Source organism: Pollicipes pollicipes, unplaced genomic scaffold (assembly GCF_011947565.3).
Source record: "Pollicipes pollicipes isolate AB1234 unplaced genomic scaffold, Ppol_2.1 Scaffold_4219;HRSCAF=4965_pilon_pilon_pilon, whole genome shotgun sequence".
Taxonomy (NCBI): domain Eukaryota; kingdom Metazoa; phylum Arthropoda; class Thecostraca; order Pollicipedomorpha; family Pollicipedidae; genus Pollicipes; species Pollicipes pollicipes.
Window position 1 is genome coordinate 29,459,687 of NW_023596448.1, and position 17,390 is coordinate 29,477,076.

The window sequence follows — 17,390 nt, forward strand, 5'->3', positions numbered from 1 at the left end:
TACAATGGACCTCTGAGCCTGGCCCCGGCCGGGGGAGCCTCTCCTGCACCGGCGGAGCCTCTCCCGCTCCGGTGGAGCCTCTCCCGCGCCGGCGGCGTGTCCGGCCGGCCGGCCGATGGTCTGGGGTAACCGCGGCCAGCGATTCCGGCGCGCTGTGCGTCGTCGCCTCCCCGCCCTGCGGCCATGCTCCGCGGGGCGCCGCTCTGCCGGTCGGACGATCAAGCGGGGCGGATGACGGCTCGGTGTGGTGACGCGCCCGCGACGGCGCGCGACTGAACCAGACTGGACCCCCGGGACCGAGGCGCCCTGTGTAACACGGCAGGCAGCGCGGACAGCCGCGGGCTGTCGCTGTTACACTATAAACACGGTCGCGGCGCTGCGGGGGCGTGCTTGTTTCGTGAGCCGAAGGTCGTGCGTTTAACAGTCGTCACCGGCTCTTACAGTGCATGTGTTTCCACGTGTTAGTCGGAGTGAAAACTTCGATCGATATGTTCCTGTCCTTAGACTGTATAGATGTGGTGAGCCAGATGAACGACATCGGTTCCTGCTCGCGCATCAGCGCATCAATCCAGAGCCTAGCAGATGTCTCATGTCCTGGCCAGGCTCTGCTTCGTGCACCGAGAGGCAATGTGGCGTGTGAGCGACAGCGAAATGGTGCCTGGATGATGTCCACTATCGCAATCGCCACGAGACATCGGTTGGCTGGGAGACCACGTGACCTGTGGTATCTGCCGGCGAGGAATGTTGTTGAAGTGCTGACCCGGTGACTCGCGCAGGACCTGACGGCGATCGGGATCACGAAGCCGGCGCACAGGCGCAAGCTGAAGGCGGAGATCGCGCGCCTCAACATCTCCGACGGCATCCCTGACTTCATCCCGGAGTCGCTGGAGCGCTGGCTGCACGTGCTGCGGCTGAGCGAGTACAGCGAGCTGCTGCGGGCGCAGGGCTACACCACCGTGCCGCAGGCCACCGAGATCACCTGGGAGGACCTCGAGGAGATCGGTGAGAACGTTGTTAGACCGCTAGCCTCGTGATCACCTGGAAGGACGTCGGGAAGATCGGTGAGAACGTTGTGAGAGACCATAGACCCCGAGGTCACCTGGGAGAACCTGGCGGAGATCAGTGGCACCATTATGATGCTCTGGCCCCCGAGATCACGTGGGCATGCCTGGCTGAGAACGGTTAGGATGTGATGAGGCTTTCTGGAGGCTGAGATGACATGGGGAGATCTGGAGAATGCCCCTGGGGCAGATAAATGGGATTGATATGAGACTTTGGGCACTATGGCCACCTGTGAGGATTTTGGAAGATCTGTGGGACCATTATGACGCTGAAGCTACTGAATCTCCTGGGAAGGCATTGGGAAACAAGCGGGGGCCTTGTGGGCCTATCGGGCCACCGCCAGCCCCCCCCCCCCCTCCCCACCCCCCTCCATGAAAGGAGCCGGCTCTCCCGCTCTCAAGTGCACGCGGGAGCGGTTGTTATAAGTTTGGAAAGAAATGAATTAGACTGCCCGATCAACTTCTGTACTGAGAACTTCTGAGAACTTTTTCGAGTCTGTATGCAGGGGCGTCAGACGTCGCCCAACGGTGAACGGCGCTCGGTGAACGGGTCTTTTTGTCGTATGTTGCGTTATTTCCGAACCAAAGATAGATTGATTTCGTGTTTTCACTTGTACGAAAATGGTGACTTATCATGAAATCTGTGACGTATAGACAGTATTGTTTTGTTTCGCTTGCATGCGCTCAGCTATTGTCACTGACGGAGCAGCGATGACGTCACATTCGTCCGGCCCGCTCGAGACGCCCCCGACCAAACCCCCAACTCCTGCAGGCATCTCACGGCTGGGACACCAGAAAAAGATCACCTTGGCGATCAAGCGGGCCAAGGACATCCTGACCGGCAAGCGCGTGCCGTCGCAGTACCAGCACCAGTACACAACCCAGGTGGGTGACGTCAGACCCGGCGCCGGGCAGGACTGCGCCGCCTTCCCGGCCGCTGCGAGCGCCCTGGCGTGCTCAATGTTCTCAGTCAGCGCCTCTCAACTCATTAGGGTCACGCTGCGGGCGGTGCCTCCGTGACCCAGGCGATGTTCCATCACCTGGGCGCAGTGCAGATGGTGTAGGTGCAGTTTCATGGCTGTGGGCTACCACGCCGCGACACGCCGTGCTGTCGTGGCCTGGCCGTAACCAGCGGTGACCTCGCCGTGCCGTCGTGACCTGACCGTGGCCAGCGGTGACCTCGCCGAGCTGTCGTGACCTGACCGTGACCAACGGCGACCTCGCCGTGTCGTCGTGACCTGACCGTGACCAGCGGTGACCTCGCCGTGCTGTCGTGACCTGACCGTGACCAACGGCGACCTCGCCGTGTCGTCGTGACCTGACCGTGACCAGCGGTGACCTCGCCGTGCTGTCGTGACCTGACCGTGGCCAGCGGTGACCCCGCCATGCTGTCGTGGCCTGACCGTGACCAGCGGTCACCTCGCCGTGCTGTCGTGACCTGACCGTGACCAGCGGTCACCTCGCCGTGCTGTCGTGGCCTGACCGTGACCAGCGGTGACCTCGCCGTGCTGTCGTGACCTGACCGTGACCAGCGGGGACCTCGCCGCGCTGTCGTGGCCTGACCGTGGCCAGCGGTGACCTCGCCGTGCTGTCGTGACCTGACCGTGGCCAGCGGTGACCTCGCCGTGCTGTCGTGACCTGACCGTGGCCAGCGGTGACCTCGCCGTGCTGTCGTGACCTGACCGTGGCCAGCGGTGACCTCGCCGTGCTGTCGTGGCCTGACCGTGACCAGCGGTCACCTCGCCGTGCTGTCGTGACCTGACCGTGACCAGCGGTGACCTCGCCGCGCGTCTTGACCTCGCCGAGGCCAGACCCGGCCGTGGCCAGCGCTGTTCTCGGCATGCCGCTGACGCCGGTCCGTCCGGCCCGCAGGAGATCGCCATTCCGGCTAGCTCCAGCCCCACCGAGCCCACCTACCAGCAGTTCAAGACGTTCCACCACGCCGGCCCCGCCCGCGACGGCTGGGCAGAGACGGCCGCCGCCGGCCGCTTCCAAGGCTTCTCACAGTACCGGCCGCTGCCCTTGCAGCAGGTGCAGGCGCAGGTACGGTACCGGGGCCCCTGACAGTACCGGGGGTACGGTACCGGGGCTTCTGACAGTACCGGCCGCTGCCGCTACAGCAGGTGCTGGCGCCAAGATGCTGCCCTGACCGCTGTCACACGCGTGTGACCGCGATCGGTGGCGACTGCAGTGCGTGAAACTAGTTGGTCGAAGTCGTCGGGCTGGAAAATCGCGCGCGGACGACGGGAAATGAAATAAGCCATCATGCCGATTGGCGGAGTGGGCAACTTTAGAGTGCTTTCCGTGGTATTTCCGGGTTACTTGGGCTCGCTTTCTTGCGGAGAATAGTCGGTCCTCATAAAGTTCGTCGAAATTTGAATCATTTCTACGAGGTACATGGGAAACTACTGCTATAATTTCCATTAGCTTTCACGATTTTTTTATGCCGAGTTTTTGGCCCTTAAGTGGGCTTACTGGACCCTGAACCCCGACCCTATGAACACTGCGATGTGCTTCCGATCGGAATGCTTCTCTGAACCCATTGAGATCATACCAGCCCTTGTGTGGCCCGCTTCGTAGCGCAGGTAACGGGGCAAGTGTAGATACCCCATTTCTCAAATCTGCTGACCCCGATAACCGCTGCTATGACCCTGCGGCTCTTGCCGACCCACGTAGTTGGCTCGTTTGACCCAGACGACCCTGCTGGTCGATGTGACCCCTACGGCCCCTGCTCGGTGACCCGTCGACCCCGCGCTGACCCCGCCCATGACGCGCCGCGCGGCCGCCGCAGGTGGAGCCGGCCGGGGAGCCAGGCGACGAGCCGCCGCCGCCGCCGGCGCCGCAGACGCAGCTGCAGTACTTCGAGCAGCAGCGGTACATCCTGCAGGCGCCGCCGTGGCGGCGCAGCTTCGAGGACGGCGACGTCACGCCGACCAACGAGCCGGCGCTGCTGGACGGCGCCGGCACGCTGCCGCGGCCGCGCGCGCCGGCCGCCCGGCCGCGGCCCGTCGCCAAGATCGTGGCCAAGACGCGCGACACGGAGCCCGCCGGCGCCGCCGACCCGCCGCCCAAGGGCTACGGCAGCCTGCCGCGCGACCCGCTCAAGCGGCCGGACGCGGCGCGGCCCGCCTTCAGCACGCCGCAGAGCACGCCCAAGAAGCCGCCGCCGCCACGGCGCGACAGTCCTGCGCGCGGCCGAGGCGGCGCAGCTGGCGGCGGCGCGCCAGGCGTTCCCGCCGCCGCCGCTGCCGCTGGTGGTGCGCGACAGCGGCGACACGAGCGACACCTCCGACTGCGAGAGCGGCAGCCCGGCCACCTGCCGGGCCGGCCGCAACGACAGCAGCGCCAGCTTCAAGGTGCGTCGGGGGACGGCCGGGGCGCTGCTGGCGGCGGGGGGCGGAGCAGTTCTGGTGACGGGGGATCAGATTGGTCAGGCGGCGGGATTACCGGTGACGGGTCAGACCAGTGTGGGCGAGCGAGGGGTGGCTGACCTCACAGTGGGTGGGTATGCCTAGCCATCGTGGTGCTGTCTGTCCGTGTGTGTGCCTGTGTGCGTGCCTTTGTGTTTGTGTGTGTGTGTGCGTGTCTGTCTGTGCCTGCCTATGTGTCTCAGTATCCGTGCGCGTACGCGCGTGCGTGCATGCGTATGTGCGTGTGTGTGTCCTGCCCGGCCGACTCAGCGACGCCGGGGGACGGCTCACCAGCCGCAGGGGCTTGACCGGCGCGCGCGCCTCCCGCTGTGTCCGCAGTCGACCTCGAGCACCGAGTCGGACTCGTTCCCATTCGCCAACGACAACGCCGGCACGATCAAGCAGCGGGCCCAGCGTCCGCACGCGGCCGTCGGCGACCTGGCCTCTAGTCTAAGTGCCAAGTGAGTGGACGAGCACGGCCGGCTCGCCACCGGCGCTGCATGGTACGCTTCAGGAGGCTTTGTCGATGGCATGCGAGGCGGCGGTGCGGTGGACTCGGCGTGGTGCGTGCACACCTCTTGTCCCCGGCGGCACTCTCTCTCTCTGTCTCTCTGCCCTTCACACGGAACCGGGGCCAGCACAGGTCATGCCCGCGTGGCAGGTGCGCCGCTCGCGCACGCCGCCGCTGGCCAGCGACGGCTTGTTTTCGGCGTTTGTCTCGTCTGCATGTTTCGGTAGAGGACCCGTTTCTTTCGTCGTCGATGAGCCCTCTGTTGTATCGCCTGTAGCGATTTGTAGTTGGTGACAGGCATGCTTCTCGCTATCTTCTGGTTGGTTGGAGGCGTCGGTTAGGCTTCTTTTGCATGGTGGACTCGCACCCAGAGCACGCGGCGTTCGTTGCCAGAGTGACGCGTCGGGCGCATGGCAATTCGCCACCCACGACCACGCGATGTGGTCTGAGGAACACTTTCACAGACAGCTTCTCTTTTCGTAGATGGCTTAGCACGCTTTTTGGAGGATTTCCGTCTTCTGCACATATCTGACGAGGTGATGTGAGTGGTATTACGTCAGTCAGTCAGTGCGCGATGTTTCCATGCGTTTCCGCGACTCATCGTCGTACCGACACAAACGTCATTCGATTGTTGAACTGATGCTGCCATTCCGTAGCCTAGATGATTGAGTGATCGCGCGTCGCTGACGCTCCACTGTAATGCTGCAATCGCCGGTGCCAGTGAGTTTGCCGTCGTGGCCGCCGCGCGTCGCCACCGTCGCGGCGGGCGCGCCGGCCGAGATCGCCGCGGGGGCCGAACGGTAACTTGTGCCGCGCCGCAGGTCGGCCAAAGCGCCCGCGGGCACGGCCGGCGGCCAGGGCGACGTGCTGAACGACATCGGGTCCATGCTGGCCGACCTAACCGACGAGCTGGACGCCATGTTGGAACTGGAGAGTGAGGCGCAGTGAGCATGCGCGCCCGCCGAGCGCGCGCCGGCCGGCCGGTCCCGTTTTGTATTGCTGGTGCTGTGGCGCGGACCGGGCGAGGCCGCGCGGCCGGCGCCGGGCGGCGGCGCTGAGCCGGCACCTGGGCTGGGAGCGCGCCGCCGCCGCCGCCCGCCGCGCACGCCGCTCGTCTCCTGCCGGCCTGTTATACATACTTGTACAGGATGGCGGAGGGCGCGAAGGTGTCCCGGCCGCCTGCGCTCGGCCCCGATCGTACGATTCAGTGGGGAGCGATGGCCTACGTTTTGTTCAGTTGCATTTCGCTCAACGCCACCACCCCACGATGTTGCATTTAGGCGCTGCTGATGGGAAGAATAACGCATTTTGTTTTAATCTAATGAGCTTGTTTTGCGCCCCGTGCCGGCGGGGCTCAAAAGAGTTGTGTTTGTGTCCGTCGCCTTCGGTTTCACGCCTTTCCGCGACATGGAGCGAATGAATCGACGGGAGCTGAGCTAAGGATCACCTCCTCCTCGGTGTACCGGGTGCCCCGGAGGGGGCCGTCCGGTTCGTTCCGTGAATGTCGTCTCACCGCCGCACACCGTTGTGTACACTCCCGCCGCGGCGGCGTCGTGACCGGACTGGACCCGTGTGCACGTGCAGGTGCGGCAGGCCACGAGGCACGATGCGCTGGCTCCGCGCTCTGTTGACTGCCCCCTGTCGTATCGTGTATAATTGTTTTGGAGAAGTTGTCCTTAGTACTCAGCGTTTTATGTTTCGATCTGTGTTTTCTGACCGCGGGGATGCTGTGTGAAAGAGTATTTGTACTGACATTGTTCAAGAATATAAGATGAGTCAATCGTTGTCAGGATGTTTGGACGTACGCAGTCAACGTTTTAAGCATCAGTTACTTTGATGGGAAGAAATGCTATCTCACTTCAGGTCAGCACCGTTCCACTGTAGCGGGGTTCTCAGTGATTGTACCTTCGATAAAGGACACAGCAGTAGCGCCCCTGCCAGCCTCTGCGCAGTTCACTCACACCGAGCACGACCAACGAAGGCCAGAACTGACGATTGGCCTCGATTCCTTCGCCACTTTTTACGTCGTTTTTGATCAAGCATTGTCTGTTTTTCATATTCCCAGGGGCGGGTTGGTCAGAATGTCATGCTTTCGCACAATACACGATCGGAACGTTGCTACGTGTGTGATGTCGAGCCTGATGCGTCACATTAGGAGAGATCCGAGAATCCGAGCTGTGATATCCGAGATCCGGAAACATTTTCGCGGAGCATGTGAAGACCAAACAAGTTTTAGATTGTCGGGCGCTTTAGATTGTCCATGGCCGCACCATCAGCTCAGCACCCGGTAGTGAAAAAATGTTACGAAGTACGCAGATCTACCAACATCAACAGATCAACCAAGCTACACAATTTCGGATGGTGTCAGTCGACCAACTCGAGACCACGCGTCCTGTGCGGATGAAGGTAAGTGGCTAGTCCAAACGCGTCAATTTATTGCTTTACTTGCAACTAACTGAAGTAATGGCGTTGGCACTTTTAACATGAACGCCCTGCCAAAAAACAAGTCATGAATATCGAAGATGCTCTTCGAGGATGTGAAGGTGCACTTCCAGGGTCAACCAAACATGTGTTGAACCAGAGTCGAATCGACTTCCTTGCAAACTCACGTGAGCCGTGGTAAGCTGAGTCGGCCGTATTGATTCAAATCATTGATGAGTCAGTCCAGCAATTGCCTAGACATTTACGGTAACAACAGGCGCTCTAATTCTGACAACGCTCGCGTGTGGGTAAATAAAGCACGTGATGAACGCCGCTCATAAATAACGGAACGGAGCTGAATGAATATACAAACTGGAAGCAACGCGAACGTGAAAACTGTTGGCTTACGGCAAATACAAGGTGGAGATCATCAACTCGGTTATCCTTCAGCGTGTGTACCAAGCCATCGTGACCACCGTCGCCTGTCTTCGGAATCTTAGTCTCAATTATTTTCACACGCTTGTACCTCGCTTTAGGATTTCCCCAGTTTGTTTTCGCACGGCCTCCATAAGGACCTCCTGACTGTCTGATTGACCCAGTCTTCATCTGGGCAGCCAGAGGCGCTTAATGGCTTGGGTCGTTGCTGCCGGTGCCATCTGCTGTGTTGGTGGTCCGCCTCCCGTCGTGTCACGGCCATTCCTCTCAAAATCATTTCCTGGGAGCTTTTCCACATCATCACTTTTTTTTGTCTGGGAGTGGTATGATGAGGGGTGTGTGGATAAAACACCGCATTTGACTAACAACCGTTTGGACCCGGGCACACACAGTGCTGGGCCTGCCGTTGCCCATATGCATTTCTTCCTGCATGCCCCCAGACCGATCTATTCTGGAAAGGTCTTTGCCACCATTCGGCAAAGATTCGGGCCAAATACAAGTTGGTAGCCCTGCTAGTGCCTTTCAAACATGCCCCCACAACTCAGTGACATGCTTGAAAGATTTGTGTTGCAAAACGATCTCTTGGAAAAGACCCTCCGTGCTTGCAATAGTTCAATTAAGACTTACTACACGTGTGGCAATGACGAAGCCGTGAATGTACTGAGATACAACTGAGTGGCTGAACTATGCACATGTTCGCAAAATATAGTATAATTAACAGCAAACAACTTGTACCTCTCCACCCCTATTTTTACCAAGGTTTTGCCCGTTCTGTTGCTGGTAATCAGTTCCTAAGCACATTGCTAATTCCACAAATTTTCGTCTTAGGCAGGTTTTATGAAGCACTAAGGAGCGGCGTGCCTTCAGAAGCGGGTTGAGCATCCCCGAAAATCGTTCCGCAATGAATGTTTTCCAACATTTGTTTTCATAACTGCACATCTTTAATCGGCGGTTATCGGCAAGAAATGTCTCGCACAGATTTAAAAACATGTTTGTCGAGACGCATAAATTGATAAAATTGCGGTTTGCTGGCCTCAAGCAAGATCATGCTTTTACGAACAGGCATGATGCCAGATCTCTCCGTACCGAAGCTTTTCAAAACTAACTAGAACCGTTCGGTGGCCTCTTTGATGCAGACGCGACAAAACAAAGTACTACATCCTTGTAGGGTTCCTGTTCGTTAGCGCGCAGTACTTACGAGAGCTCACAGTAATTACAGAGTTGGCTCACAGCGTTAACAGAGCTTACAGGGCTTACATCATCCAAGATGAATGATCGTTGAATGAAAGATCCTCAAAGCCCGCCTTGCTCCACACAGCACCGATCTTAACAAGGATGGGACAGCCGGCGCCCAACGCCGTCGACGGGTGCACTTTGCTGATTGCCAGGTCTGGTAATTTCCTAGAATGTGGGTGAACTAAAGGCACGGGCTGGTGAAATGTTCATGAAGCGTTTCGTTCAATATAGCAGACTCAGTCTTAGTTTGATGCATGTGGTTTACCTGTTGCACCTTAATGGAATTGTATGAAAACAGTCTTATCTCTGTAACAGTATATAATAAAACTTCAAAGAAGCTTCAAACAACTTTTAAACAGTTGTTGAGTGCATTGATCCATCGTAAAACCGGCTAATGTGTAAAAAGTTCCACTATCTACTGATCCATTTGGTACCTTTTCGTCAGGAGTTTGCTCGTTGTGCATCAATAATGTTGTAATGTTTTAGCAATAACACGGTGCCGGCGTAAGGCGTGCGCCACATAATGACGCTTTCAATGATGTCCGTAGTAAGTTTGTGTGGTAACGGCCAGCTGTATCACCGCTTAAGTCCGGAGGTTGAGGGCCATCGATGCTTTGAAGACGCTTCTTTCCATAAGATGAACACGAGAAGTAAATTAAAAATTGTCTGCCGATCCTACTGGATTTTTTTATATTAAGCCACGCCTTTTACGGGTCACCAACATTCGTGGATTGAACAGGGAGCAATTGCCAGCCATTACTACGGAACAGTATGTATCCAACTAAGAATCAAAATGCGAGAAAAAATGCGTGTACATGCAAATGAACTCAAGCAAACAAGCATCACGTATCATTCCTACAAGCAAGCCATTTCAAGGAAACAGGCATCATGCATCACGCGTGAGTTATACATGCGAATGATTTGTGAACACGCATCGCGTATCACGCCTCAGGCATCACTCAAACGGTGTCACTCAAACGAATCTCATCTCACTCTCACCCGCTCGTCGAACGAATAGGGCGTATGGGCTCCCGCATGAACTCCCGCATGGGTTTCCATGTAAAAAAGGTGGTTTACAAAATTAAGTGTAAACCGTGTGAAAACGTGAGGGGGACACCGGCTATGTCGTGACATAGTCTATGTCAATGGGCACCTATTCGTTTGGGATAGAATGAACACCTGCGACTCTAAAAACAAAGCAGAGAAAATTCCTTTCGGGGACATTTTTTTGACAAAGCACACCCAGGTTGGGGACACTCAGACAAAAGTCCAGGGAGCCACGGACTCTGCATCCCTTCTAGATTTCAATCTCATCTGCAGAGCGCAGGACCACCCAGACAGGTAAGTGAACTTATTCTTATAAAAGATCGTCGACCAAACTTAAGCATACAGGGCTCATCACGGTTGATCATGCGAACGTGATTAGCGTCCGTAAGTGTGAAACGTGCTAGCTTAAAATCTTTTACATACAGAATTATGCCTGACGCACGATGCGCGATGGCTGTTTTATTGAAACCGTTTGCATGCGTAAGTGATGCGTGATGCGTAATGCCTGTTTACTTGAAATCGTTTGCATATATGAATGATGTGTGATGTGTGACACCCGTTTACTTGAATTCGCTTACATGCACACATATTTTGCATATTTTAATTCTTAGTTGCGTATATTATAATATATATTTATATGTAATTCCTAGCATACACTGCATCGTAGTAATGGTTGGCAATTGCTCCTTGTTTAATTCCCTGAATGTTGGTGGCTTGCAAACTGTGCCTTGCTGTCAAAATAAGGCTGAAAAACTGGTAGGATCGACAGGTATTTTTGAGTTCACTCTGCCTGGCTATTACGAGGAACAAGTCTTTGAAAACTGCCTTATCAAGATTGGTAAGTTCTTTGCATGGGCGGAATCCTGTGAACTGCCGCCACCGGAAACGGCTCAATCGAAATCGATCCCACACTGGAGGTGCATTCCTTGCGAAGGAGTAGTAAGCGACTCAAAATGTGACAGGCTGCTCGGAGTCGGAATTCTGTGTGTTATTGGGCTAAGATCAATTTAAACCGTTCAAAGATTGGGCTGCTCGCGAATTTTACCTCTATATTCTTGAGGTTGTCCTCATCCGACGCCGCGCGGCCATGGAAGCTGTATCGCCAGACATGGGAGTTTGTTCCAAGACTTGCGAGGGCACGTGGTCAACGTTGCTTTTTTATTTTTTTCTCTCTACGCGTCTCCGTACAAAGGTAGAATATTCCCGGGAGAACCTGGTCGGCCATGTCAACCTGGCTTCTGTTTCATCTAAATATAAATATTGAAATACAACGGAGAAAATAGTGGCCCTCGAATACAAGTGGACCATATCTATTTTTGGCGGGATGGGATTTCCACAGGCAGGGAGGCCCTTGCCAACTCTGTTTCCCATCTCCACCTTGCCAAGACTGGTTGTGCTCCGGCGTGGGCTAGCTCATTGAACATCGGGTATGCGTACATAGGTGTAATCGCGTGGCCACTGAAGAGCCAGTTCAAATGAGAACACCGTCACAATCAGCCTGAGCTGCGCATATTATTTTCACGACGGGAGTTCTCTCACACGTTTCGAACAGAAGCGGGTGAGGGTCGCTTTCCCTACAAAGATTAAGAGCTTGGAACGGTCGCCCCCAGAAGTGCGGCATAGATCACAATGCGTTTTTTTTTTTACAAAGAGCGAGGGCAGGCATTCTCAGCGAGAGGCCATTTGTCTGAGCGTATCGGGAAAAGGTTGAGGACCATGCTCTTGAGATCGAGAACCACGCTGAGAACCGTGTTCTGAAATGGTGCGTGGGGAAGTGCTAATGTTTCGTTTTACATTACCTGCAGCAACATGTGCATAGTGCGTTAAGAACGTGTGTGTAAGTAGGTTGTGATAGGCACACATATCGTGGGCGCTCTATTCTTGTGAATCCCTTAACACGCGCTCGGGCGGGGGTCAAATTGACCCCCCACAGATTTTTCCAGAATGGTTTCCGAAAGGCGCGGCACAGCCGCACCACATTTTGCATAGCTGTAGACGATTGAATAGCGGATCGCTTGGCATCAAAAATTTAGATGTACCTTATAAACTCGCTGACCCATAACAGGTCAAAATCAGGCCATAGTTTCAGCGAAGGCAATTTCTAGGGAATCCTCCGATCTGATCCAACAACGGAGTGGTAGACGAAGTCATACATCTCTGAGATGCTTTCTTAGGCAACACAACAGTTAAATGAACATATTACACTGACCTAAGGTCAAGTTTAAAGGTCATACCAACAGGTTGGTCAAAACCAACCTGTTTTGTTACTCTAGGGCTTGCTGTATGGGATAGTTTCTGGTGTTCATTTCGAATTTATTGATAGCAGGAACCACATTATACGTCATCCATGGACTTCTCAGATGTCAGAATAGGTCATTGACCTAAAATGACCCGGGTCAACATTTTGTTTTAGGAACATACTGCCTAGCGTAATCTTTGTCGCTTAGTCAAATGCAAAACTCAAAGCAATTTTGCATTAGTTTGGTCACATTGACCTTCACAAGGTCAAAAAACGTCACTGACCTTAAATGACCATGCGATCTTTTGCTTAGAAACGGTTACCTAGGTTCCGGGGGCACTTTGGAGACCAACCTGGAACTTGACCTTGTTTGACCTTTTTGACCCGAAGGTCATGACCTAGGAACCTGAAAATTTGCCCTAAGCGAGTTCGCGTACAGGTCAACACACTCTGTAAGTTTGATGTCTGTAGCTTTCTTAGTTCCCGAGATCGCAGGGGGCCAAATTGACCCCCACCCGAGCGAAGGGCATTTAGTCGGCCTCCCGGGCGCGTGTTAATAAATGCACAACAAGTCGCCTGAGCACATAATGGTCAATCATGCACGGCGAGCCGACGTGTGCAGAGGATCAGTGGTCATGTGCCCCGACACGTGATCAGTGGTCACGCGCCCTCGTGCGTAAACCATGGACCCGCCCGCTGGGTGGCGTTTTTTTCTTAGGGTTTATGTCATATCTCAGCAGCCCGAGTGGATGAAGACGTGGCACCAACTGCGCAGTGTAGGCGGAGGTACTCAGTCTAGATGGATGTACGCAGCGCAGGCGGAGGTACTCGATGTAGGCGGATATACGTAGCGTAGGTGAATCTACGAAGTGTAGGCGGGCGTACCCGGCGTAGGCGGAGGTACTCAATGTAGGCGGATGTACGCAGCGCAGGCGGAGGTGCTCAGTGTAGGCGGATGTACGCAGTGTAGGCGGAGGTACTCAATGTAGGCGGATGTACACAGCGCAGACGGAGGTACTCAATGTAGGCGGATGTACGCAGTGGAGGTGGATCTACGAAGTGTAGGCGGGTGTACGCAGCGTAGGCCGATCTACGCAGTAAAAACGAATTAACCTAGTATAAGCGCATGAACGCAGCGTAGGTAGATGCACCCAGTGTAACTTGATGTACCCAGTGTAGGCGTATTTACGCGGTGTAGATGGAAGGACTCGGTGTAGGCGGATGGACCCAGTGTAGGTGGGTGTAATCAAAGTGGGCGGGCGTACCTAGTGAAGGTGGTTGTACGTAGTGGGGACGGGGCATCCAGTGTAGGCGGATGAACCCAGTGTAGACGGATGTACGGCTCCAGTTCTCACCAGCCGATCGCAAATCCACGACCATTACTAGTTTACTTATCACCAATTTTACGCTAATAAGTTTAGAATTAGCTCATGCGTTTAATTACCCATTTAGGCATCAGGAGACGCTTCAGGACCTTTCAGGAGGGTCTTTGACCTTCCGTAGAAGCCCTAATGGCTCTGCATCAAAGGCTTCCTTCATGTAAGCGGCTTAGGAGGGTCGTGTTTCTCCAAGGCTCTACTCTTGGAGTACCCCAAGATACTCCCAGGTACCTTGACTCATGTAAGACAGCCTGACCAAGACTCTGGCCGCTCTTGCATTTCCGGAGAGGACCTACGAAGTAGTCCTGAAGCCCCCTCTGAAGCCTTGGAATGCCATGGAGGCCTAAACGCTGCCTGCGGCCGGTGATCCCCTGAAACTTGTGCATTCCGGGCCTTGAAGTCCAAAGGTTTCCTCGGCCAAGACATTAATTTAAATGTGGTTTGGAAGCTCAGGTGGCCTTAACCAGAGGTCGTTGGGTTCTACAAAATGTCCCAAAACCGCTTTAAAAAATGTTGCCTTAATTACTGCAGGCCCAAAGACCTCTTACATCCAAGTTCCTTTTTGGAAAAGAATGCCATCAGCAGATCTTGAACCCTAAAGTTCTGACACCTGAGTGCAAGCAAAACATGACAAATGGGAGCTCAAAACAATATAAATTCTGAAGTTTTATAATACCTCTTTCACAAGTGGAAGGAACAAGGACGCTAGACTGTGGCGCTATGCTCAGTTGAGTGCACCTGATTAAGGTGGTCACACTTTTAAAACTATGTGTTGGTGCAGTATCGTCTTGTTTTGCTGCATGCTGCACATATTTAGTCATGTGATACGCACGTCTTGTTGTTTCTAGTCTAGTTTTCTGTTATTGCCTGCGTACTTTGCCATTATTCAGTGGGTGCCAACAGCCGACGCAGTCAGCGCGCCCTAAAACCACAAATATGTACGTTACTCAGCGATGCTTTAAGTTCTACCGACTGTAACAAGTTGCGTCATTCTGCCCCGACGAATCGTATGGTAATGAAAAGAAAGTCAGATGAGAGCACCTAAAAAACTGGCAAATTTACCAGCCGTCTACGTTCGGGAGAATCCTTAAATGCGCCGACATCCACTTGGACGTGAATATTCAATGGAGAAGTTATGATGACCTGACGACCAACATCAGCCGACTGAACCTACAGCGGCAAGCGTCCGACGATGGCCACCAAAACAACGCTGGCCGCGCGAACATGTCTAACGCGCATGCGCGCCGCAGCCCGCAGCCCGCCTTGCGACAGCCGGCCGGGGATTCCCGCGGCTGCCCAAAATAGCGCCCTTGCCATCTTACACGCCTCATTAACGGAGCCATACACGTCCAAGAATTCTGAAACCGCATAAAAACGACCTCACGGCAAGTGCTGAAACCTTGTTTCGACCACTGATGCCCAAAAAAGTGAAAATGAGGCCGGACAGCATCGCCTCCCGCCGAGACAGAGCGAGAAAACGTGTTGGAGCAGACGCTGTTGTCTTGTTCTTCAAATGGGGACTCCCAACTCGCTAGCTTTGAGAGGAGAGTGGTTCACATATGTGGCAAAGGTTTTCGAATGAGGTTTTCAAATGTTTTGGTCGTGTTGAAGTCAACTTGCAAACTGAATCGAGTTCCCGCGATGCACATTGCACAAAAGTGTATCGAATAGGGTGTATTGAGATCTACAAAACTGGAATTTGGTATGGAGTTAATTGTAATGTTTCAAGCACGTGAATATGAAAGCTATACTTTTTGGAAAACACGGCATGAAATATACAGACATACATTGCTCGAAATTTTAAAACACCAAACATATGTCTTAGAGACAATAGACATGCACACCAACAGCAAGTTTCAAATGTGTATCTTGCTTCGTTCTGACCACTTCAGTGGCGCAGTTAGTGAATGCGTAGATATGGCCATCTTGGTGAGAGGTCTCTGATTCAAGCCCGACTTTGCTAAGGCTTTCTTCAACGACTGGCACCTTTTCAGACGATGATGGCGACTGGGAGCGATCGCTCCGTCCCAGGATCAACACCATGCATCAACCACCGCCCGCCGCTGCTGGGCAACTGAAGGCTCAAGGGCCCCTAATGCATCCAGAAACTGTGGTCTGCCTTGGTCTCTCCTGCCAAGGTCCATGTAGAAAAGTGGGGCATTTTGACCCCTCAAAGTATGAATCCATTCCCTTCGTATTGAATGGTCTCCTCAGAGGGGAGACCTCGGATTAAATGGTCTCCTTAGCGAGGCATACCGACGCTAAAGTAAGAGTGATCAATGACCCCGAATTCCCCTTCCCCTTTCCCCACGACTAGGTATATGCTCTCAGCACGTTGGCGCCGACTCCTTCCCAGCTCTCCACTTGCCAGGCCGATCCGTCGGGCCTTCTGCTACAGACCATGTTGCCGGAATCCGATCTCGCCGGCGTTCTCGGAGCCGACAGGCGGGAGCGGGAGCCAGGTGTAATCCTCCAGCCGACGCCGGCGGCATTTGCGGCGATCAGGCCCGCTTTGCGGCGGCCGGCCGGCCAGCCGGGCTCCGTCGCCCCCGACGGCCGGCCGGACGCGACGCGTCGCGGTCGATGGCGGCCGGCTTGCGTCGGCGCCGCGGATTGGCCGCGGCGGACAGAACGCCGCGCTGATTGGTGGACGGTTGTCCAGTGCGTGGGACTGCACTGGAAATCGATAAAATTGAGGGCCTTGCAGGCTGGCGGTGGTGGAAAAACAGGCGGGAGGGCAAGGGAGCCGGCCCGCGGTGACCGCCAACTAGCCATTGCACTGGTGCCCGGGGCGCTACCTACAGACCAGATGCAAGCGTGCGCTGAAAAACTTGCGACGCGAGAGTTCCTGAGCTGTGGGAGTCTTCAGAGAGTTCATTGGGGACTGGGAAGGGAGGCCCCAACCCGCAATAACTCTCAGCTAGTGATGGACTGCCATGCGAAAATGATGCAATATATTGTGCTGGCTATTATTGTCATAGAGCTCGAAGGTGACATGTAGGAATGCTGACAGCGATGCTGCTGTAAGTAGGTTTGCCGCGGTATCTGACGGAGCACGAAATGGCTGAGGCCTAGGGCCGGCGCCACCGGAGAGGGGGGGGGGGGGGTGGCGGGGGACGCGTGCTCGTCTACATTCGGATACGAGGGGACAGTCACCCCTTATCTGAACAGCATCGCAGGAGCAAAATACTTTTTGCAAACGTTGTCTTTCACGTGAGCAGATCTGTTCAGAACGAAGTTCCATCACATTTGCTAGCATCGAATAACAAAAAGTGCAGCCCTATTGAGACCTATCTGAATGACCACCGGGTGACATAACCAGAATCGGCCGAGAACGTTCAATGCCGTCAGTCCAGTGCCCAGGGTTGGAGCCGTATGATAGATAACAGAATCTTCATGTGCCTGGAAAGACATGGGGTCTATGACAGCAGGAAAAGGACTGAACTCTGTATTAGATATTTCTTAGATTAAGTGAAAACTGACAATGTGCAATGTTGCATTCCTATCATTGTGCCATTGGGTGCGAAGCTGTTGAAATCGTGTTGGGAAGAGGAAATGAGGTAGCTTCGAGGAGAGATAATTATACAGCTGCTGATGGACAGTGCGCTCCACATTTTGGCAATCACTGGAACAATGTGCATTGGACGGCCA

The 17,390-nt window shown here is 54.6% G+C and overlaps 2 protein-coding genes across 2 annotated transcripts in view; both read left to right on the top strand.

The window, feature by feature from the left end:
- The window catches only part of LOC119095142 (caskin-2), a gene marked incomplete at its 3' end in the record, with an annotated part of 47,308 nt that extends 43,084 nt beyond the window's left edge, over positions 1–4,224 (top strand). The window contains exons 8-11 of the mRNA XM_037218024.1: positions 777–1,002; positions 1,834–1,946; positions 2,934–3,104; positions 3,853–4,224. Of these exons, the coding sequence (XP_037073919.1) occupies positions 777–1,002; positions 1,834–1,946; positions 2,934–3,104; positions 3,853–4,224 (882 nt within the window). The remainder of the gene's footprint in view (positions 1–776; positions 1,003–1,833; positions 1,947–2,933; positions 3,105–3,852) is intronic.
- Position 4,225: 1 nt separating this feature from the next.
- LOC119095143 (uncharacterized) lies at positions 4,226–6,767 on the top strand (the record flags this gene model as incomplete). Its single annotated transcript, XM_037218025.1, has 3 exons — positions 4,226–4,417; positions 4,811–4,932; positions 5,804–6,767. Coding segments are annotated over 3 exons (441 nt in total), but the record flags the coding sequence as incomplete, so codon positions are not given.
- Between the last annotated feature and the right edge of the window lie 10,623 nt (positions 6,768–17,390).